Source organism: Anas platyrhynchos, chromosome 11, assembly GCF_047663525.1.
Source record: "Anas platyrhynchos isolate ZD024472 breed Pekin duck chromosome 11, IASCAAS_PekinDuck_T2T, whole genome shotgun sequence".
In the NCBI taxonomy this organism is placed as follows: Eukaryota; Metazoa; Chordata; class Aves; order Anseriformes; family Anatidae; genus Anas; species Anas platyrhynchos.
The window spans coordinates 12,429,712-12,452,644 of NC_092597.1; the positions used below are offsets into that span (position 1 = coordinate 12,429,712).

At 64.8% G+C, this 22,933-nt stretch overlaps 1 protein-coding gene across 2 annotated transcripts; it reads left to right on the forward strand.

Moving 5' to 3' along the window:
* The first annotated feature begins 1,401 nt into the window (after positions 1-1,401).
* Positions 1,402-21,442, forward strand: CSPG4 (chondroitin sulfate proteoglycan 4). Of its 2 annotated transcripts, none has more exons than XM_038185082.2 (10): positions 1,402-1,587; positions 10,156-10,319; positions 11,105-14,674; positions 14,856-15,335; positions 15,590-15,766; positions 17,404-17,602; positions 17,721-17,852; positions 17,947-18,101; positions 18,373-18,556; positions 18,947-21,442. In XM_038185082.2, the coding sequence occupies exons 1-10, from the start codon at positions 1,500-1,502 to the stop codon at positions 20,836-20,838; spliced, it is 7,041 nt and encodes a 2,346-aa protein (XP_038041010.2). In that variant the 5' UTR covers positions 1,402-1,499; the 3' UTR covers positions 20,839-21,442. The 2 variants fall into 2 exon arrangements, with proteins under 2 accessions (XP_038041010.2, XP_038041011.2); XM_038185083.2 differs by lacking the exon at positions 1,402-1,587 and adding an exon at positions 9,732-9,879.
* The last annotated feature ends 1,491 nt before the right edge of the window (positions 21,443-22,933 follow it).

Here is a 22,933-nt window from a genome sequence, read left to right on the forward strand (position 1 = left end):
CGCTCCCTGCTGCCAGCACCGGATGGGACACCCCGGCCAAGGGCCGGCGGCGCGCTCCAAGCACCGCTCGCTGCTCTCCCCCCCCGCAGCTGGCTCAGCAGGGCTTTATTCCCCACTACAGCCCTGCACGGTGCAAGCTCGGGGCTCCGTGGCAAGGACAGGAGCTGGGACCCCACTGGGTGCCCCTGCCCTGCCCAAATATCGTGTGGGTTGGGTCCCCCAGCGCCCCGACCCCGCTGGGTGCCGCTTCCCCAGAGCCACCCTGCGCTGGCTGTGCCATCGCCTTGGCCAGGTGCTGGCTGGGGAAGGGGAGAAGAGAGGCTTGGAGGGATGCACCCTGGAGCTGCCATGAGTACCGATGGAGATGGACGAGCCCTGAGCACGTCGTCCCTCCATCAGTCCCAAAACCTGAGGGGGAAAGCTGGGGACAGGGGGGGAGCGAAGCGAGGCAGAGCTCCTGGCAGAACCGGAGATAAAAGGCAGGAAGGGGAATACTTGGCAAAATCGAATCTGTACAAATCAGCAAGTCTGCCTAATATGTAACCCACAGACTAAATAGAATTAGCTAATGAACTTACCGAGCCCCTGACAATTATTCATAAATAGTCAGTGAGAGAATGGCACATCCCAGGTTTATTTAATGTCTTTATTAATGATCTGAAAGCAAGAGTAAACAACACATTAATTACGTCTGGAGAAGACTCTGAGCCGGAAGGTGTTGCAAATGCTGCCAAAGACAGCAAAGTCACACCACGGGCCCTAAAGAGGTTAGAAATAAACCAGCAGGGAACGAGGCATGCGTAATCCATCAGCAAAAGGTGTCTCGGGGGGAAAGGGACCTGAAATATAGACGTCTGAGAGGAAGGAGACGTGTGCTGCACAAGGGCTCAGTGGGAAGCCAGGAGTGGGTTTGGGAAGGTGGAGAGAGGGGCTCCGAGGTGAGCCAGAGCAGGGTGAGGACTTGCAGGGTGGGGACATGCTGTCACCAAACGGGTCCGAGCTCTCCCAAATCTGTGCACCATCGCATGGCCCCAGGGAAGGTGGATGCCCAGCGAGAAACACCGAAGCCCTTTTCCTGAGCCATTCTGCCCTGCATCCCACGAGCTGAGCATCACCCCAATGCCCCTAACCCCACTGGAGGACCCTCGGAGAGCCCCTCCTGCGGGCAGCGGTGGGCAGGAGGCGTTGCAGTGGGCAGGGAGCACCCAGGAGCACCCCGCTTCGCCCCGCTGCCTGGGCACCCTCGGGACAGGCACCGCCGCTCCTCCCCGTGCGTCGCCCCAGCGCGAACAAGGGCGCTTTGAGAGCAGGGTGGGTCGGGGAGCGGGAGGCCACTACCCCTTTAAGAGGAAAATTTGTAATCCGAGTGAATTCCTCCTTTCTGACAGGCGGGAGAAGCCGCAGGTCCCTCCCTCGCTGCACTTTATTAAATATAGTAGTAGCGGCAGCCCTCGGCTGGAAGCGGGCGCTGCCGGAGGCTGCTCCGGCCGGGAGGCACCATGGGCACCCGAGGCGGCCCTGCCACGCTGCTGCTGCTGCTGCTGGCCTGCCAGCACCGTCCTCTTCGTGCAGGACCCCCGGGCGGAGGTAAGCCCCCGTCCCACCACCCTGCTGCCGGAGCGGCGAGGGACAGGGGGACGCTTGGCGGTGGAGGCGCAGGGCAGAGCGTGGGGCTGGTTGGGCTGGGAGGGAAGGGGACCCAGTGTGAGCACCCCTGGGTGCCCTCCTGGAGGCCGAGGAGCTGCCTGGTTTTGGGCAGGGTGTTTGCAGCCTGTCCCGCTGGAGGATGAGCTGCTGGGGCTGCTTGGCGGGGCTGCTGTGCCCCGTGTCTCCTGGGGAGCTGCGCGCCCGTGTCCCGCCGGCTGCTTTCCCAAGGGTGCTGGGTGGGATGGGGCCCGTGCGTGGCGGTGGTGCTGCCGGCGGGTGAGGAGGGAGCTGAACAGCTTCACCAGAGCGCGCTTCACCTCCTGGCTCTGCTCCGGCTGTCTGTCTGTCCGTCCTGTGCGCCGGGGTGGGCGCAGACCCCAGCGTGGGGCACGGGGCTTGCCTTGTGCCACAGGGTCTGGGCGCATGGCTCTGGGCACCCCACAGCACGGGGGGAGCAGTCGCTGGGGGGCTGGTGGTGTTGGGGGGCACGAGGGACAGCAGGGACCATGGAGGGGTCCGGCCACCCCGGGGATGAGTCCTCCCAACGTGCCCGAAAGCAGAGTGCAGCCCTGGGGCACCTCACTCTGCCGTCCCCTTTCCCTCCCCAGGGAGCAGGTGGCCTCCCAGGACTCGCTCCTCTCCCTCCAGGCTTGTTCCTTCTTTCCTTCATGCACCAAAATATTAGGATGCCTGGCAAGCTGAGTGGAAAAAATCCCTTTGTTAATGAACAGAGTGCTCTTCTTCCTTCCAGCGCTGACCTTTAGGTCCTGGACAGGGCTTCCACCCCGCAGGGCTCCTGCCTGCTCCTGTGCGCGGGAGAGCAGCAGGGGCTGCCCTGGCACCCTCCAGGGGTGCAGACACCCCTGTGGTATCCCAAAATCACTGGGAGGCCACTGCCAGGCTTGAGCATGGACGAGGCACAGGCATGGCTTTATTTGGCGATGCCAAAACCCAGAGGTTTGCCCCCAAATACCACCCGAGGCCAGGGCGCGGCTGCAGGGAGCAGAGGACATCCGCTAGCACAGGCCCTTGGGGCTGAGAAGGGGAAGAGGTTTTGCACCAATTTCCTGCCGTGCCCAGCCCGAAATGGGCAGCCTGTGCCCATCAGCTGTACGTCAAAAAGGAAAAACACCAGAAAGTTTCTCCTCCTGCCATCGGAGCGTGAAACTTTGGCAAAGTGCTTAGAGAGGAAAAAGCGCCCGGACCCCAGCAAGGCCACCAAAAAACGAGTCCCCCAAATCCTCATGCTGGGGACTCGGTGGGGCCGGGAGCTTCCCAGGAGGGATGCTAGAGGAAGGGAAAAATGCAGCCCGTGGCCATCCCTGGGCCCGCTCTGTTACCTGCCTGCCACCCGCGGATGTCACCCCCGTGCTCGGAGCCCCGGCCTCTCCTTGCTCCAACGCTCAGCGAGGGCACCGCGTGCCTTGAGGTCACGGCTCCAGGCGGCTGGAAAAGTTTCCAGCTGATGGGAACAGACAGGAAAAAAGTCTGACGGGGGGGAATGCAAACTGGTATCGTGGGAATCGGGGAGGAATATTCTTGTCTCACTCTTATATTTAGCAGCGGAGGGCTGCAGGCAAATGTATAATAAGCACATTCCTCCAAGATCGCAGCTCGGGGTTAACCTCAGCGCGGAGGAACTAACGTCAGGTTGCAGGCTGCCCAGGAACACGACCTCATGGGCTTTGGTGGAGGATGTGTGTCTAAATTAGGCCCCAGGCACAGCTTGGCCACGGTGCAGCCCTTCCCATGCGCCTGCAGGCACCAGGCTCCACTTCGCTCCTTTTCGGGACTCCCCAGGCGTCAGCAGGCTCATGGCTTTCCTCAACCCCCAGCTTTCCACTGGGAAAGCTCCTCGGCTCAGGTTGGAGCCGTGCCCACGTGCCCAAGACTGCCCTGTGTCTGCACACTGCCTGGAGATGTGGAACGAGAGGCTCCTCATCCCCGAACCATGCCCCAAATCCTTCTCATCCCCACCGTGCCCCAAAACCTTCCCATCGCCACCGTGCCCATCGCCGTGGCTGGGACAGGGTGAAGAGAAGGGGAGAGCTCAGACCAGGAGCAGCCGGAGAGCTTCCCTCCTCCTGAAGGAGATGTTCCTCTGCGCTGCTCCTGGAAGGTTTGCACGAGGACGGAGGCTTTCAGTTAACATGCAGCCCCCAGAGAAAAAGGAAGCCCCCCCCAAAAAAAACCACTAGCTACCAAGCTGCTTTCACACAGGTGGATTTTTGGCTGGGCCTGTGCTTACCAAACACAGCCCCAACACCCCCAGACACCAAGCAGCTTGTGCAGGGAGCAGCACTGAAACGGGAGCATCCACGAGGGGTGTCCGAGGGCTCCGCGCCCTTGGGCGCACGGCACGGTGCCGCGGGGAACCGCGCCGCGCTCAGCGGTTGCTCTTGGCTGCCTGACAGCCGGACAGACAGCCGGTAGCAGACAGCAAGCACACTGGGGAAGGGCGGGCAGTGCTAAAAACAGCAGAGAAAGCCACGGGGAAAACCGCCCGGCCTCAAGGTGGCCGGCCCAGCACGTGCCCGCCAGTCCCAGGGAAATGAAAGCCACATTCATCCAGTGCCACCGCGCCGAGGGCCCGCGCGCTGCCATGACTCACGGGCTATTAAAGGAGCCTTTATGGGCCATGAGTCAGGGAGGGATGGGCACCGGGAACGTCCCATGCTGCTTTTGCCCAAATCTTGTTTTTCTGGAGGTTGTTTTTCCTCCCGGCCGCACGGTGCCATGCGCACCTCCCACAGCCGGCCAACGGTTTGAAGGGGAAAATGCGAGCAAAAGTTATTCTGCCTCATCCCATCTCTTTGGTCAAAACCTCTCTCTTTTATTATTTTTGGTTTGGGGGAAAATCAGCCCAATTCCCCCCACATTTTCGGAGCAGAGCTCTTCCCACATAGACATCCGCCTTGGGATATCAGAGATGTCGCGCCCCCATCCCGCAGAAGCCCGTGGGTCCTGGGGGTCATTTCCTCTGGGAAGCGGGGCGCACGAGGCTGCCAGAGCCAAGTTTTGGCCAGAGGTGGCTGCGGCTGAGAACAGCCTCCTGCCCCGGGGGGACCCGCTCACGCCTCCCCGCGCCACCAGCCCTCTCCCCACGTACGTGCTCCCAGCTATAAATAGAGGGCGGGCGGGCAGGCGTTTATTTTCTCTATAAACACCAGCCCTCGGCTTGTTTCTCAGAGATGGGAAAGGCGTGGGGCTGAGAAATCCCGGGCTGGGGTGGGAGGGCAGGGTGGGGAGGGGGCCCCTGACAGCATGAGAAAGGGGAAAGGAAGGATTTCAGCTGCTCTGCTACAGCCAGACCACCCCAAATCCCTTTCCTGGGTGCGCTGGATGGGGAAATTAAACCCGGCAGGTCGCTGCTGGCACAGCTTTGGCATCTCCCCCCTGTGCGCCCGCATGTTTGCTCCTCTGGAGCACCTCTTCCCCCCCCCCAGCCCCGAATTTGGCTGGTGCATCCCCGTTGTCCTGGCGCTCCGAGACCGATCCATCCCACGCCAGGCTGGGAAGCGGCTGCCGGGAAGCTCTCCAGCGGCGGCCGGGCTGTTTGTTTGCAGCCGCGCATCGCTCCGGTAACATCCAGCCCGCCCCGGGAGGATGCTCGGGAGCCTCTCCAAAAGGGGCGCCCGGCTCCGCTGCCCCCGGGGGCAGGTCAGGGTGCGGGGCCGTGTCCCCGTGCCCAGATATGGGGCCGTGTCCCTGCTCCCAGATAAAGGGACCGGCTGGGCAGCTGGAGCCCCGGCACCAAGCTCGCCGCGAGCAGGGTGGAGTTGGGAAAAGTTGGCAGCCAGAAGGTGAGAGGCAGCTCGAGAGAGCGAGGAGAGGGGAAGAAAGAAAGAACAAAACCCGTCTTGGGATGGTTTGGAAACCACGTCCTCTGGGGCTGATACAAAATTTCCAGGCCAACTTCTCCTGGCAGCGGGAGACGCAGCGAGCCTGAGTCACGCCGCCGGGGCCGTCACAAAAGCCCCATTTAGCCGCCGGCCTCCCCAAATCCTCCCACTTTCTCCCCCCCTGTTCTCCTCCCAGAGCAAAACCTCCAAGCACCTCTTCCAGCTCGGGCTGCCTCCCTGCATCCCTCCGGATCCGTTAGCACACAGAACTAAAGCCTCCCCGTCCCGGCCTCCCTGCTCCAGTCTGGGGGTGCAGCAGGGGCGGGCAGCCCCCTCCCCGTGTGCCAGCTGCACGGATGCTCACCCCCAGGTGTGACCCCCGATGTCACGCTGCGCCCCAGCCACCGGGATGTTTAACACGTGTGCAGGGTGTGCTCCTCCAGCTGCACACATGTCCCCAAAGGGGCAGTGCTGGCAGAGCACCCTGGCAATTTCTGGGGGGTCCCCGGCACCGTGGTGGCGCGACAGGGGCAGATGCCAGCGCCGTGCCCTCCCCTCAGTGGCTCCATGCAGGGCAGGGCAGTGCAAGGAGTGCCAGCAGCACTTGGGCTGCTTGAATCACGGCAAAATTATGCTTGGGAAGCGAGGGCCGGAGCGGCGAGGCTGTGGCCAAGGCTGCTGGACCCATTTCACAGCAAAGCGCTGCGCCACCTTCCTCCTGCCGGGGCCACGCAAACTGAGTGGGGGCCACGGCTGCGCCTGACCCCGAAGTCCGTGGGCTGCAGAAAGGCATTTTTGTGCGGGAGCCAGGGCAGGAGAGTGGGGAAGCAGAGAGGGAGAGCAGCTGGGAAGGAACTGCAGCAACAAACACAGGCGGAGGCTCTCGCGGAGGTAGGGGCGGGTGCTGTGGGGCGAGCAGGACGTGCAGGGGAGAGCACGGTGCCTCTTCCCTGGGGGTCTCCTCCCGTGGCCAAAAAGAGGGGGTGGTGAGGCTCCTCCGCAGCCAGCGGCGTTATCAGAGGCAGCTCTGCTCTCTCTGCTTTCCAGCAATCCCTGCTGCGCCTGGAAAGTGCGAGCGGGAGTGAGGAGCAGAGCCCCGCTCCCTGGGCCGGCTGCGGCGGGGTTTGGGAAGCGCACACAGCCCTGGCACGAGGCCGTGGGAGCCGTGCTTGCAGCCTGCAGGAGAAAACGCAGGAGCAGGGGTGAGCAGGAGAAGCCTTCCTCCATGCCACAGGCTCTCACCGGTGCCAGCGGGGGGGGAAACGAGGCAGCAGCTCCTCTGGCTGCCCCAAAAACTTGCTGCAGGACATCCCCGAGGTCCCCATCCAGCTCGGATGCTCAGGGCCAGCTCCCGTGCTGCCCAACCCCATTGCACGGGGATTTCCCCGCTGTACCCATCTGGGGTCTCTCAGCCCTGCAGCCAGCAGCCCCCGGCCCCCCCCACATCCCCAGAGGGGGCTTTGGGGCCCCCCTGCTCCCAGCCGAGCCCCAGCCAAACCCCGGGGCCTCTGCGCACCGGCTGTGTTTGCCTTAGCCCGCCTCGCAGGCTGCTCATTTCCTTCCCCGGCCATAAATAAAACCACGCCGTAAAACGAAGGGAATGTGGAGCATAATGCAGCCTTTCTCCAAAAAACCCATCGGAGGCATGGGGCAGGCGGGGACCTCTTCCTCCCGCCGAGCCCCCTCTTGTCCCCAGCCCCATCCCGCAGCTCCCGGGGAGGACGAAGCCGGGGGCCACCCACAGTGGAGGCAGGAGGGCTGGGCGAGCCCGCTGCCTTATAAAGTCACCAAAACCCCGGCCCCGAGCGCCTGGGAGCCCGCTGACGCCGCAGAGGAGGAATGCGCCAGGCTGGGGCGTCCCGGAGCAGCGGCTGCCAGCGAGGGGCTCGCCGGCCCCGGCACACAGGGGCCGCTTGTTCGGGGCGAAGCACAAGCAGCGGGCTGGCGGTGGGGACAAGGAGCCCTCGCTCCACACCTGGTTTTCCACCCCAGGAAGGCCGGGGCAGGGAAGGGCTGAGGACACAGAGAGCCTTTCAGGTGGGGCGTGCGCACACGAGGCGCCCCCGGCCCCCGCCCCGGAGCTGGGGGTGCAATTAAAAGGTTGCTTTAACGAATTCCAGTCCCCTCCCTGCAAACACAGGCGGGCGCATGGCCCCTTCCTGCTCGGGCAGCCTGAATGAAGCCTTGTTGAGCAGCCAGCCCGCCTTCCTCCAGGCAGCTTTTCCTCCACTCGTCCTCAGCATCCTTCCCAGCGGGGACGCGGGGGTCCCCAGCACCCCGGGCACAAGGGAAGGATGTGCGCCCCCCTGCCACGGGCACTGCTTGTCCCAGTGCTGTCCCCAGGCACTAGAAAACAGCCGGAGAGGCCCAAGCAGCTGTGTTTTCGATGGAAAGGGGATGAGGCAGGGGGAAGCAGGCCAGGGCATCCCAGACCCGGCGCGTGGCCGGCGGCTGGGGCGGGCGCCCGACGCGCACAGAGCCCTCACTTGTTCGCCTGGCCTTGGAGGAGCAGAGCACGCCCGGGGTTTGCTCAGAGCCTGGCTTTTGGCTTTCCTCCTTGTTATTTTCAATGAAAAAAAAAAAAGAAATAAAAAGACAGTGCAGCCTATAATCTGCTGGCTGCTGGCCGGCTGCTCGGAAACTGTGACGGGGGCCCCATCGCCTCTGCAGCAGCCTTTCTACGGGGCTGGCGAGGCGCGGGGCAGTGATTTCCTGCGGGACCCTGCAGCTGGGAACGGGAATTCGGGAATTATTTTTAGCCGGGGGGAGCAGAGCAGCCAGGGGCTCGCCCCCGGATGCGAGGATTTGCTTCTCTCCACGTGAGGTGCAAGAGCCAGCCGGGACATCCCCTTCTGGGGACAAAACGGCACGTTTGTCACCCCCGGCTTTAAGCCGCGGTCCTGACAGCCTGCTGCAAGATGTGAGAGCTGCCTTCAGGCACCTCCTGGCCAGGCTGTGGGGCAGAGGGGTGCTGCAACAAGATTTGGAGACAAACAGCACTAACTCGCATTGCTCTGCAGCCGGAGAAAAATCCCAGAGCCTCCCGCAATGGGACAAGGGTCCCCTTCCCTGCAAGCGGCATCTCTCCCCTGGGCATCGTCACTTTTGGCAGCCTTGCGCTGTTTTTCAGCAACATCTGAAAGCCATGTTTGTTGGGCTAGGGGAAGCCACAAAAGCAAAGGCTCGGTGGGAGCTGGAGCCGTGCACGCACATGGGGGAGAGCTCGGTGGGAGCCAGCACGGAATGTGCAGGCGAGGTCTCCTGGGGCCCAAATGCAACGCGGGCGTGCGTGCCTGCATCCCATGCCTGTGCAGGGAGAGGGAAAAGCCTTTTTGCAATGTGCTGCGTGCAGCGTGGTGCCAGAAGGGCCACTGGGCTGGTTGTGCAGAGCCCAGCAGCAGGAGGGAGCAGGTCGGGAGAGGACAGCAAGGCTCCAGGAGTCACTGGCTCAGGAGAGGAGGATGAGGAAGCCAAAGTGACACTTGCCAAGGGCATGCAGAAGGACCAGGAAATGAGCAGGCCTGAGTAAGACGTGCTGGCAACCCTGAGCGAGCGGCTGGCCGTTAAAGCAGGCGTTGGATATTTCCATGCTGCCATTCCCTCCCTGCCCAGTGCGGGTGGGGTAAGGCTCCTTGCAACGCCCTCACTGCTCTCCCGGACCCCAGCAGAAAGCTGAGGCCCTTCCTCTGCTCTCAGAGCTGGGATGTGGCATCTGGGCAAGGAGGGCTGCACGTCCTGAGGCCGCTCGGCCCTCCCCAAAGCGCTCAGGCTGGAGACGCTCCAGGGAGAGCCCCCTCCACAGAGAGCATCCCTCCACAGGGCACAGCCTGGCCAAAAAGCACAAAAAGTCACCTAAACCTCACAGAGCGTGGCCTGAAAACGCGAATTCCCCCCCTCCCAGCGCATCCTCCCCAGACTTTTACATCCTATGGGTCTTGACAGAGTTAATGCCTCCTCCCGCAGGCGCGCAGTGCAGGGAGCGAGCGGGGCCACACGCAGCATGCGCTCCGCACGCGGGTGCAGCGCACACACACGCATTGAGCCAGCGAGCAAGCAGCGCCGCTGTGAAACTGAGCAGTGCCACGCTGTGGTTACCTCCTGCTTTTCCTCCTGCCAGCGCCCTGTGACACAGTCCCTGGTCCCGCGGCCGCATGCCATTGCGCTGAGTCCGCTGAGGGCGCGCGCACGCTGGGTGCTGAACGCCTTCCAGCCACGGCCCCAGCCCAGCACGCTCCCACGTCCACATATGGGTTGCACACACGCTCTGCACGCATTTATTCCTCCAGATCTGCCCGAGCCGCTGCCTCCGGGGCGAACCTCAGCAGTGGTTCGGTGCTGCGGGGAGCTGTTTGAGAATGGTGCTGAGCAGGGAGAGGATTTGCATGGCAAGGTGTCTCATTCCTCCCGAGGGGGTGTCCAAAATGGACAGGGCTCCTCGGGCTAACAGCACACCTCCCTGCACGTGTGCGGGGGGAGGCTGGAGGCTGCAGCCTTCGGGCCCCATCGCGTGGCCGGCGCTGGAGGATGCAGCTCCCAAACGCGCAGCCCAGCGAGGGGAGGACTCCGGGAAGGGGCCTGGGAAGGGGGCTGCAGGCTCACAGCACCCACACGGCCAGGGCTGAGGGTGCCTTTCCCTGCCTGACCCTCTCCTTTCACCTCTCCGCAGCCTCTTTTTTTGGGGACAGCTACGTGGAGATGCCGCTGGCGGACGCCTCGCGCACGGTGCGGCTGCGGCTCCAGCTCTACACCAGCCAGGGCAGCGGGCTGCTCTTCCTGGCCGCCGGGCAGCCCGACCACCTCCTGCTGCAGCTGCGAGCTGGCACCCTGCAGGTTGGTACCGCAGCTCCCCGAGTCCCTTCGGGGGTATTAAAGACGGGGAACCAGCCCCCAGGTAGGGAAGCTGGGCCATGGGAAGCGTCTTGGACACCCTGATGCCAGCACCCCGTGCTCATTGCGTGCTCGGACATGGCACTGAACACCCCGGAGTGCGAGGGGTTGGGGAAGGGATGGGCCAAGAGGACGAGAGAAATGAGAGGTCTCCACCCAACGCCCCCATCCCACCGCAGGCTGAGTGCAGCTGGGGCGTGGGAAGGGAGCAGGACAGAAGAACAGAATTTCCTCTTGTGGTTACGGGGCTGGCGCCCACCACAAAGGAAAAAAAGCAGGGAGCATCTGAGGAACACATCCCTGCTTCCCCGGGAGCCGCTGGGCTGGGCCACGGACCACATCTGAGAGCAAGCAAGCAGCTGACCAGAGCTCCCCGAGGCAGGGCGCGTGTCTCGGGTCCGCTGGCCAACCCTCTATTTAGGGAGGCTCCGGGCTGCTGCTCGTGATGACGGTGCCCACCCCATTTCTGGATCAGAGTGGACACAGGCAAGCCTGCTATTTCCCCTGCCAGTCCCCAGGCTGGCAGCTGGCGGGGCTGGGAGCAGCCCAGGCGGTGGGGAAGGGGCTGGGAGATGGAGGAGCATGCGGGGGCAGAGCGGGGCAGGGCACGTGGCAGTGAGCAGAGGGACCACAGCGCTCCCAAACCGCCAGGGATGGGCCCACGCTTGGTCAGGAGGGTGCTGTGCACGAGCCCTGGTGCTGACCCCGCTCACTTTCCTTCCCCCAAGGCCAGGCTGCGGCTGGGCTCAGAGGAGGTGACGCTGCAGTCGCCAGCGGAGCTGCAGCTGGACAACCTGGCGGTGCACGATGTGGAGCTGCTGGTGGAGGATGGCAGGATGACGCTGACCATTGACGGCCTCTTCAACAGCTCCGTGGACATCCCGGGGCCCGTCCGGGAGCTGGACATCCAGTACGGCCTCTACGCCGGCGGCACCGGCGGCCTCAACCTGCCCTACCTCGCCGGGGCCAGCTCGCCCTTCAGAGGCTGCCTCCACTCAGTGACGTTCAACGGCCTGGATGTCCTCTCCCCGCCGTCCTCCGGTGGCAGCCCCAAGGTCTTCCACGAGGTGCAGGAAGGCTGCAGCACGCAGTTCTCTGCCGAGCCCGAGGACCCCTTCGGGTTCCTGGGGCCACAGTCGTACGTGGCGTTCCCCACGTGGGACGCGAGGGAGGAAGGGACCATCGAGTTTGTGGTCAGCACGGACGTCACCCACGCACCCCTCATCTACCACGCGGGCACGGAGGATGACTTCTTCTACCTGGAGGTCTCCAACGGGCGCCTGAGGGGCTTCGTCAACAAGGGGAACGGCGTCATCGTCCTGCACAACAACGTCTTCATCAGCGACAAGCAGCAGCACTACGTCAAGGTCTACACGGGCACCCACAAGCTCGAGATCCTGATCGACTACTACGCCTCCTCCACGTCCAACCGGGGCATCAACAACTACCTGGACCTTCAAGGAAACCTCTTCATCGGAGGGCTGAACGAAAAGGCCCTGCAGGGGCTGAGAGCGCACCGCCTTGCCTTCACCTCGGCGGGCACCATGAGCAACACGTCCTTTGTCGGCTGCTTGGAGGACCTGCGGATAAACCTGCAGAGGAAGAGCCTGCAGGACGCCGTGCTGACGAAGAACATCGCGGCCGGCTGTGGGAAGTCGGACCACGACTACGAGGACTACGAGGAGGCGTACGAGCAGGACGAGGCGCCCACCTCCCCTCCGCCCGATGCCTGGCCGGTGGTGGAAGCGTGCCGGCCAGACAGCAGCTTCCCACCCGCCCTGGCCAACATCAGCAGGCTGCTGCACGTCAGCCCCCTCGTCCTGTCGGAGGGGGGCACGGCTTATCTGGAGTGGAAACACGTCCAGCCGACGGTCGACTTGAGCCTGGCGAACATCCGCCCGTCCCAAATCCTCTTTACCCTCGCCGGTGACCCTCGGCACGGCCAGCTGGAGCTGGACGTCCCTGGGTCCAGGAGCAGGAAGAAGTTCACCCTGCTGGACGTCATGAATCGGAAAGTGCGGTACGCCCACGACGGCTCCGAAGCGCCCATGGACCAGCTGGTGCTGGAGGTGACGGTGGCCGCCCAGCAGGGCGTCCCCGAGTGCCTGCGGCAGGGGCAGAAGTACGTGCTGCCCGTTATGGTCAGCCCCACCAACGACGCCCCGCAGGTGATCTTCCCCCATGGGAACCAGATGACCATCCTGTCGCACACGCGCAGGCACCTGAGCACGGACACCCTGCAGGTGCTGGACGACGACACCTCCTGCGACGACCTCGAGTTCCAGCTGCACGGCGCCCAGCAGCTGGACGAGGGCTACGTGGAGTACGACTTCCAGCCCGGCGTGCCCATCGAGGAGTTCTCCTGCAGGGAGCTGGAAGCAGGCAACGTGGTCTACGTGCACCAGAGCGGGACGGACTTGCAGCTCACCTTCCAGGTGAGCGACGGCTCCGTCCCCAGCCCCGTTGCCACGCTGAGGATCCTGGCCGTAGAGCCCGAGATCCGCCTGCGCAACAACACCGGGCTCTCCGTCTCCCAAGGGGGGGCTGCGCGCATTTCCACGGCCAACCTGTCCGCCGAGACAAACGCCGGGAAACAACGGGTGCCCATCCTGTACAGCCTCACGCAGCCCCTCAGGTACGGCGAGGTGCAGAAGCAGGGGAGCACGGGAGGGGAGTGGAAACGAGTTGAGTCCTTCCAGCAGCAAGACCTGGAGCAAGGGCGCATCCAGTATTTCTGCACGGATCCAGAGCACCGGCTGGAGGATGTCGTGGAGAAGCTCCGATTCGACGTCCAGGTGGGCCAGAAGGTCTCGCCAAACAACACTTTTCTCATAAGCATTAAAAGAGCCACCATTAAGATGAAGACCATGGTCCCCCTCCAGATGAAGAACAAGCGGCACAAAAACATCACCAGCAAGGAGCTGGAGGCGATGCTGGAAGACCCAAACTCCGCCCCGGTCCCTTTCCGCTATGTGATCATCCAGGCCCCCAGGAAGGGCAACCTGGAGCTGCTGGGCAGCAGGCTGACCGAGGGCTTCGCGTTCACCCAGGAGGACCTGCAAAGAAACCGCCTGAGCTACAGCGCGACCGTCAGGAACTCGCAGCAAGCCGAGGACGCCTTCCAGTTCCACGTGCGCGCCGGCGAGCAGCACTCTCCCGTCTACACCTACCCCATCAGCATCGGGGGGGACCCCGATGCGCCCAACCTGACCAACGTCCTGCTGACGGTGCCGGAGGGGGGCCAGGCTGTCATCTCCAAGGAGCACCTGTTCGTGCAGAGCCTGAACAGCATGGACTACCTCTACGAAGTGATCGAGGGGCCGGCGCATGGGAGGCTGGCGTGGGCAGCGTCCCTCGGCAGGGTGTCCAGCGAGGAGATCACAGAGTTCAGCAACGACGACATCCTGCACCGCCGGCTGCTGTACCAGCACGACGACTCCGAGACGCTGGAGGACGACATCCCCTTCGTAGCCACCAGGCAGGGCGAGGGCAGCACCGAGCCCGAGGCGGAGGAGGTGAGAGGGGTTTTCAGGGTCTCCATCCAGCCCGTCAACGACCATCCCCCCGTCCGGGCGGTGAGCAAGGTGTTCAACGTGGTGCGCAACGGGCAGCACCTGCTGACGACGGACGACATCGCCTTCACCGACAAGGATTCGGGCTTCTCCGACGCGCAGCTGGTGCTGGCCAGGAGGGACATCTTGTTTGGCAGCATCGTGTCCGTCGACGACAGGAGCCACCAGCTCTATCGGTTCACCCAGGACGACCTGAGGAAGAAGAAGATCCTCTTCGTCCATTCCGGGGCCGACCGGGGCTGGATCCAGCTGCAGGTCTCAGACGGCCTCCACCAAACCACGGCCCTGCTGGAAGTGCAGGCGTCAGAGCCCTACATCAAGATAGTCAACAACACCGGCCTCGCCATCCCCCAGGGGAGCCAGGGGAGCATCGACGCCTCCGTCCTCAGCCTGGAGACCAACATGGACATCAGGTCGGACGAGGAGATACGGTTCCTGATCACCGCCCCGCCGCAGTGGGGGGCCGTGCTCAGAGGGGGGCAGCCGGTCATGGCCTTCTCGCAGAGGGACCTGCTGGCAGGAGAGGTCTCGTACCGCCACAACGGGAGCAGGAACGCCCGGGATGAGCTCCGGTTCACCGTGGAAGCAAACGAGGTGGTGGTGGAGGACACGTTGGCCATCACCATCTTCCTGGACACCCACCCAAGCCCCCTGCGCATCGTCAACAACAAGGAGATACACGTCTTCCAGGGGGAGGCGGCTGAGATCAAGCAGGAGCACTTACTGGTGAGTATCCCCCTCTCTGTTTGTTCCCCAAAACCCACATCCCCTCCCTGGCCACCAGTGTGTGGGGGGCTATTTAACACCCACCTGCAGTGACCAGAGGACTTGTGCCCGCGTCTGGCTTTGCCACGACCTTGGCAAATGTCGGCCCCCCACTCACACCATGCCTCCCCCGCGCTCCCAGGTGGCCCACGAAGAGATCCCCCCCCAGGACATCGTCTACCTGGTGAGCAGCCCCCCGGCCTCTGGCTTCCTGGTGATGGTCCAGCACGGCCGGGACTCAGAGGAGCCGCCCAGCCTCGACCCCGTGCAGTCCTTCACCCAGGAGGACATCAACAGCGGCCAAGTCCTCTACCTGCACTCCAAGCCGGAGGAGGAGCGAGACCACTTCGTTGTGGACGTCACGGCCGGGGGGGCAGACCCCCTGGAGGGGGTGGCAGTGAGCCTCAGCGTGCTCCCCGCCACCGTCCCCCTGGACGTCGGCAACCTCACGGTGCCGGGAGGAGGCTCTGCCGTCCTCTCCACGGCCGTCCTCAACGTCCCCAGCGAGTACTTCGTGGCTCGTGGCGTGGAGTTCAGGGTGCTGGAGCCCCCCCGCTACGGCACCCTCCTGAACACCAAGCGGCCCGAGGAGGGGGGGCTGCAGAGCTTCACCTGGAGCGAGGTATGGGGCTGGGGACACCGGGAGGCTCCAGGGGGCTGCCCCTGGGATGGAGGGTTTTAGGGGGGCAGGTTCACCCCCTCTGGGTCTGCTGTGGTGGGGGGAAAGCCCAAACCCCAATCTGGGGGCCATGGGGAGGGGATGCAGGCAGAGCCCCGGTGCCAGCCCCTCTCCCCATCGTGGTGCCGGGGCCGTGCCCAAGGGCTGGCCCCCCCCGCACCCCGCACCGGGCCCTTCAGCCAGCCCCTGCCCCGCAGGTGGAGAACCAGGAGGTCCGATACAGGCAGGACGTGCCCCGGGCTCGGGCTGACAGCTTCACCCTGCTGGCCAACGCCTCCCACAGCGGCCGGCACAGCCAGCCCCGCACCGTCTTCGTGGCCATCGCGCCCCGGCGCACGGCGGGGCCCCGGCTGCGCATCAACGCCGGGCTGCAGGTAAGGGGGGGGGGGGACCGCTCAACAGGGGCTGGGGCCGGCCTTGGAAGGGCTTCTCCGCCTCCTCCTCCTCCTCCTCCTCCTCTTCCTCCTCCCCTGGCCATGCTGAAGCTGTCCACAAGGTGGGAGCATCGCCCCGCTGCGGCTGCTGCTGGCGGCTGGCTCAGCCGGAGGGGTACAGGGGGGGTTCTCAGGAAAGCCCCCCCCCTTCCCACCCCAGCAGGGACGGAGCGGGGCTGCCCTGCAAAGTTTGGGGTCCCCATCCGCAGCCAGCCCGTGGTCTGCCCACGCTGCCCTCGACCCCAAAGCCCCCCCACCCTCCCTTCCAGGCAGCAAAGGCAGCCCCCCGCCAGCAAATCCCTTTTTTTAAGGGCACTGAGCCCCGATGTGCCCCAGCTGTGCCCAAACCCCTGCAGGGTCAGGTTAACCTCTCCTCTGCCTCGCAGCCAGCCCAGCGGCACGGTCACTTGGGGAAGCTCTGCCTTCCCTCCCAACCACTATAAAACCATCAAAAGACAGGGAAATAAAAAATAATAACAATACAAAAATACACCCAGAAGCACGGGTTTGTCCTGCGCAGGACAAAGCAAGCAGCGTGCAGGAGGGGCCGTGTGTGTTTGTGCTCCCGGAGAGATGACTTCAGCGTTTAAAGGTCAGCCCGGGCCCGGCACGGAGATTGCACAAAGCTTCCCCTGCTGCACGCACGCCAGCAGCAGGGTGCAGAGTCCACACGGGCAGGATCAGGCCCCGCAGGCTGCGGTCCCTGCTGCCAGGAGAGTGGCTGGGTGCCACCAAGGGAGGCTCCTGCTGCCCTCTGTGCCGTGCCACCGTGCTGCCGGCACCGTTTCGCTGCCTCCACGCCAGCTCTCCCAGAGCGCAGAGGTGACACGGAGTGTGAGCAGACATAAGCAGCCAGAAAAGGAGGGCAGGAGCCCAGCTTTAATCATTCAGAGCGGATGTGGGGCTTGGAGTGCTTGGTCCCACTCAGCTCGGCTGCCCCCGTGCAGCGCTTCCCCCATCCCGCCTCCCCAAAGCCGCGCTTCCCGGCCTCTCTCCCCCAGTCCCGCGGGGGCTGCTGATGGATTTGATTTCACTGCCGGCACCCACACCCACTCAAGAAATGTTTGGGGATCGGCCAGCTGGAGAGCGAGGAAAAGAGCTGTGCTAACCCGACACAGCTGGCTCTGGGGAGGGCGCGCAGGACCTGACATCCCAGCAATAATCCTAATCCTGGGGTCTGCGGGGCAGGGATGGGGCAAGGGATTAGGAACGGGCCATAGTGCTGCCTCCTGCTCGCCTTCATCCCCCTGCAACCCTGGCAGGAGCCCCAGGGACTGAAAAGCCCCTTGGGGAAGGCAGATGCTGTGGGATCATGGTGGCAGCGTCCCTGGGCATGGGTGGCACGGCCGGCTGTGGGGCGGCGTGGGCAGCACACCCCCTGTACGTGCTGGGAAACACGGGCACGGGGTGATGCAGGGCTTGGGAGGAGGCCAGGGCACGGGTGCTTCGCCCAGCAGATGCACAAGGAGCCCTTGTGCGGCGCAGACGTGCCTCCTGGTGCAAGGCACCAGCACTCGGGGACGGGCTGGGGATGGCCGGGGTGTCCCGGGGGGTTACAGCCTCTCCCCGTCCCCCAGCTGCGGAGCGGCGCCACGGCCACCATCGGCCCCCAGACCCTGCGTGCTGAGGATGAGGACAGCCCGGCGGCGGAGGTCACCTTCTCCATCCAGCCCCCGGTCAATGGCAAGGTGGTGCTGAGGCCAGCGCCCGACGTGGAGGTGCGGCGCTTCACCCAGGCGCAGATCGACAGCGGCCTCGTCCTCTTTGTGCACCAAGGTACGGCCAGGACGAGGCGTCCCCTGGCACCAACCCGTCCCCAAGCCCTGTGGCACCGAGCTCCCCCTCGCGCCAGGTGAGGGGGCTGCCCCGTGCCCCAGCTCCACGCTTTCTGCAGGGCCCCTGGATGGAGGCTTCGCCTTTGACCTGTGGGACGGCGAGAACCTGTCCCCCGGGCACTTCTTCCTCGTCAGGGCGCAGGGCGAGGAGCTCAGCCTGGCCAGGAAGCAGAGCCTCACCCTCTGCCCAGGTGGGTAGGGGGCAGCGCGCGGGGGGTGCCTGGCAGCCAGGCTGCTGTGGGGGCAGAGGGGCAGGGTTGATGTCCCCCCCGGTGTGTTTTCCAGGTGCTCTGCAGCCCCTCACCAGCGAGAACCTGCAGGCGGTGAGCAGCAGCCCCGCCAGCCCCACAGCCCTCTACTACAGCATCGAGCAAGCCCCGCGCCTCGGCCGGCTGCGCACTGCCCGCGGGGACGAAGTCAGGAACTTCACCCAAGCCCAGGTGAGGTCTCGCCCCCTCCACGAGACCCTCCGTCAGCCCCACAGCTCGGGGGTCCCACCCCATTTGCTGGGCGGAAAGCTCCTGGCAGAAAGGTGCCTCCTTGGGGGAGCCAAACCAAGCCCCCACGGTGCCCACGCCGGCTCCAGAATGGCACCAGCAGTGACAGTGGCACCACGGCAGCCAGAAAGGAGATGGGTCATGGCATCGTGGCATCACCCGCTGGGGTTATGTTGCCATGAAGCAGAAATGAGTGAGCTTTCTCCCCTCCTAGGTGGATGGCGGGGTGATCTTCTACCAGCACAAGATGCCCCAGGAGCCCTTCTGGCTCGCCCAGGACGCCATCCGCTTCCGCGTGGTGGCTCCGACCTCCATCTCTGACTCCTTCATCCTGCTCGTGCTCATCTCGTTCGAGGCGAATTGCCCCCAGCGCTCGACTCAGTTGTGGAGAAATGCAGGTAAAAAAAAAAAAAAAAAGGAAAAAATCAGCCCGGGGGGTGGTGCGGAGTGTGGCTGGAGGAGAAGCAAGGGACAAACAAGTTCTCCTGAGGTTTGCACAATCCTCTCACTGGGGCAGGGAGGGGGGATTGTGCAAACGTCAGGAGAGGCTGTTTGTCTGCAGGAAAAGCACAATGTACAACTTCCCATGCTCCCTCCAAGCAGGAGCTCTGGTACCACACCAACATCTGACAAGCCACGTGCATCCTTTGCTGGCCCTATCCACACAACGCCTTCCCCCCGTTGTTTTGCCAGCCTTATCAATCCTGTTTTCCTCCTATTCCTATTTCCTATTTTCTTCGCACCCCTCTGTTTCTGACGCCACTTTGGGTTTTCCCTCCTTCTCCCAGGCCTCCAGCTCGCCAGGGGGGAGCGGGCAGAGATCGGCACCTCGCTGCTGGACGCCTCCAACCTCCTGAGCCAAGTCTCCATCCCTGAGAGGGCCACGCACGACGTTGTCTTCCTGGTGACGGAGCCACCTCTCCGCGGGCAGCTCTCGGTGGCCGGCGTGGCGCTGGGGCAGCCTCAGCCCTTCTTCCTGCAGTCGGACCTGGCCGCCGGCCGCCTGGCCTACACCCACGGCGGGGACACTGCCTCCAAAGACCGCTTCCAGTTCCAGGCTTGGCTGCGTCCCCAGGCGCAGCAGTCCCTCCATCCTCCCCGCCACGGGGTGCTCATCTCCGAAGCTTTCAACATCACGGTGAGCGGCGGCGCTGGGAAGCCACCGCGGGTGGTGAAGCGGCGCCGAGCGCTGCAGGTCCTGCACGGCTCCACCGTGACCTTGTCCCGGGACTACCTGGACGTGGCCGAGCTGCAGGGCTCCCCGGAGGACGTGGTCTACACCCTGCTCCAGAGGCCCCTCGCTGGCCACCTGGCCAACGCGCACGACCCTCAGGTGGCCATCGAGCGCTTCACCCAAGCGGACATCAACGCCGGCCACGTGGTGTTCGTCACCACCACCAGCAGCAGCGTCCCCGAGTCCTTAGCCCTGAGCCTGTCTGACGGCCACCACCCGGCCACCCTGACCTCGCTGGAAGTCGTGGTGCTGCCCGCGGCGAGCCCGGTGCCGCTGGAGGTGCCCCAGGAGCTGAACAGGGCCACCCTGACCCCCCGGCACCTCCCGGGGGAGGGCGATGCCCTGTACAGGATCACCAGGGACCCCAGGTTTGGCCAGGTGCTGCTCAACCAAAAGCCGGCACGGGGCTTCTCGCAGGCACAGCTGGAGCGTGGGGAGGTGACTTTCACCTTCACCCAGCTCACCTCTCCCCAGGACAGCTTCCAGTTCCTCGCCACGTCGCGGGGAGCGAACAGGAGCGGGGAAGTGAACGTCACCGTCCGCGCCCTGGTGACGGCTCGGCCGGGGAGCGTGTGGCCGCGGGGCACCACAGCCCTCCTGGACACCCGCACCCTTGATGCCAGCGAGCTGGCCAACCGCACCAGGAGCATGCCGGTCTTCAGGATTCGCAGGTCGCCCCGCAGCAGCCGGCTCGTCAGGGTCTCGGGGGACCCAGGGCAGCCCCCGACCCCGATCGAGACCTTCAGCCAGAGGGAGCTGGAGCAGGGGCTGGTGGGGCTGGAGGTGCTGGATGCCGGGGACACCCACCAGCACCCGCAGAGTGACAGCTTCCTCTTCGAGGTGGCGGCTGCCGGCGTGCCACCAGCGCTGGCAGCCCTGGAGTACATCACCGAGCCCTACAACGCCTCGAAAGCCTATGGGGTCACCCTACTCGTGGCCCCGCCAGCGCCGTCATCCCCGGTGCCGTGGCCCCAGGGCACGGCGCGGAGCGGCCCCAACGCCAGTGAGGTGGGCATGGTGCCCCCCAGCGCCTGGCCGGGCCCCGGGGCCACCGCCAGCCCCAGCCCCGTGGAGGGGGGCACCTTCCTCAGCTTCATCGAGGCCAACATGTTCAGCATCATCATCCCCATCTGCCTCATCCTCCTGCTGCTGGCCCTCATCCTGCCGCTGCTCTTCTACCTGCACAAGCGCAACAAGACGGGCAAGCACCACGTGCAGGGCGCCCCGTCCTCCAAGGCGAAGAACGGGGCCGTGCCGGAGCAGGAGACCTTCCGGAGGACGGACCCCAGCCAAGGCATCCCCCTAACGACTGTCAACTCCCTGGAGGGCAAGGGCGCGGGTCCCCCGCCCCAGGGCACGGGTCCTGGGGTGCCACCGGACCCCGAGCTCCTCCAGTACTGCCGGACATCCAACCCCGCCTTGAAAAACAACCAGTACTGGGTGTGAGGGGCTCAGGCGTGGGGGACACGAGCGGCCGGACCCCCCCAGACCTCCTCGGAGCATCAGCACCACCGTCACCTTCCTCCCAGCTCTCCTCCTCCTCCTCCCGGGGAGCTGGCACCGCGCAGGCGCAGGAGGACCTTGGGGATGGGGGGTGCTGCCGGTGTGGCCCACCCAGGAGCCCCAAATCTCCGGACAGCTTTGGGCAGGGGGGCACTGCAAGAGGGGAGGGGGGGAAAAAGGCCAGCATGGCCTTGGGGTGCTCTCCTGGGACACCCAAGGGTGCTGGGGGGGAGTGGGGAGGGCCCGGAAGAGGAGAGCAGCTCTGGGCGCGAGAGGGAGGATGACGAGCGGCTTGCACTGAGTCAGGCTTGGGATGAAGCTGCCCAAATCCCCCAGGGCTAGGCGGGCTGAGGCACTGGAGCAGAGGCTCGGAAAAACCCCGTGGCCAACGCCGAGGGACTCCAAGGGATCCCCACCCACTTGGAAAAAAGGCTCGGTGGCCGGAGAGAAGAGCAGGGCACGGGACCCGACGCGTTTTCCCACTGTGTGCTCCAGCGCGGCAGAAGCGCAGGGAATAAAGTGCCTTTTCCCGAGGGGCATCCCAAAATCGGTCTGCCCCAGCCTCCTCCCTCCCAGCGCCGCTCCTTGCCAAGCCCGGCGAGCTGCAGAGCAACATTTGGAGGTGGCGGGCCGAGCCCCGGGCTCCGGCTCAACTTTTCCCTGGGCTGACGGCCCGAACGCTTAAATAGAAATTATCCGAGGAAAAACTGAGCGCCGGGCTCAGGATGGGGCCCAACAAAAACACCCCGCGGGGCCGCAGCCGAGAGCCTCCTGGCGGGGCACCTCCTGCTCGCAGCACGCCACAGCGAGGCTGAAATGTCCCCGGGATGTCCCAAATCTCCCTCCATCCCCCCAAAATCACCCAGGGGCCGTGAATCCAGGACGTTTGTAGGACCGGCCCTTTGCCCAGCTGCATTTACGACCTGATATTTGCCGTCCTGCAGCTGTCACAGCTCCGTCCCCGCCTGCCCCAGCCCTGACCTGCCTGCTGCTCCCCAAAATCCCCGCCGGCCCTCCCTGCCCCCCCTCCTGCCCCGTGCCCCTCCTGGCTGCTCGCAGCAGCCCCCATCTCCTCGCCGAAGCAGCGTGCCCCGAGGAGACTCGATAGAGGGGACGTGGCCTACTTTGAGGAGCAAAGTGGGTTGTTTTTAAGGCTGGTGGTTTTACTCCCCGCTGCCGGGAAATATCCGCTGCCTGGGGTCAGCAGAGGACAGGCAGCAACCGGGGAGACGCCAGCGCTGAGCGCACTTCTGTGGGGCCAGGCTGTGCTGGCAGCAAATCCCCCACAGAGCACCACCGAGCACAGGGCCACCACGGGGCTGAGAGCTGGTGTCCCTTGGCCACCGTGCCACCTCCTGCAGCCCGAGCAGCCCGCCCGGGGCCGAGGATCCTGGCTGTGGGCGCCCACCGGGCTCTGCCAGGCACCAGGGAGCTCCCAGCTGCCCCCCGTGGGACCCCCGGGGGCAGGAGCTGGGGCAGCAGGGCAGGGTGAGGAGATCGGTCGCAGCCCAGGTTGCACGGGCTGGATTTCAGACACCTATTGAAAGGCAAAAAGCCACCGAGCCAAACAGGTTTCTTTCAACACCACCCAGGGCAGATCAGGCTCGGGTGGCTCTGGGAACCTCCCATGCAGGCGCAGGGATTTCAGGAAGGGGAGGCTCCATTCCTGGCCGGGCTCCATCCCCGCTCCCAGGGCACGGCACCCTTCAGAGCCGAACCCAGCACCCCGGGGTGCCTGGAGCCCTCCATGCCCCATTTTGGCAGCCCGTGCCCGCAGCCTGCAGGATGGGAGCTCCCCAGGCCCTGGCACGCAAAGGATGGTGAGACGGGGACCTGGCCACCAGCCCCGGGTGCACAAAGCCTCCCCCGGGCAGCTGCGGCAGCGCTCCACCCCGGCTGCGCATTGAAATTCAAGACAGATCCAGCCTGACCCGCGCCTCCACACCCAGCAGCTCGCAGGCAGGCAGGCAGGCAGTGACGGAGGGATGAGCTCCTGCAAAAACAACCCGCCCAAAGACACTGAAACCAGGGGATGCAC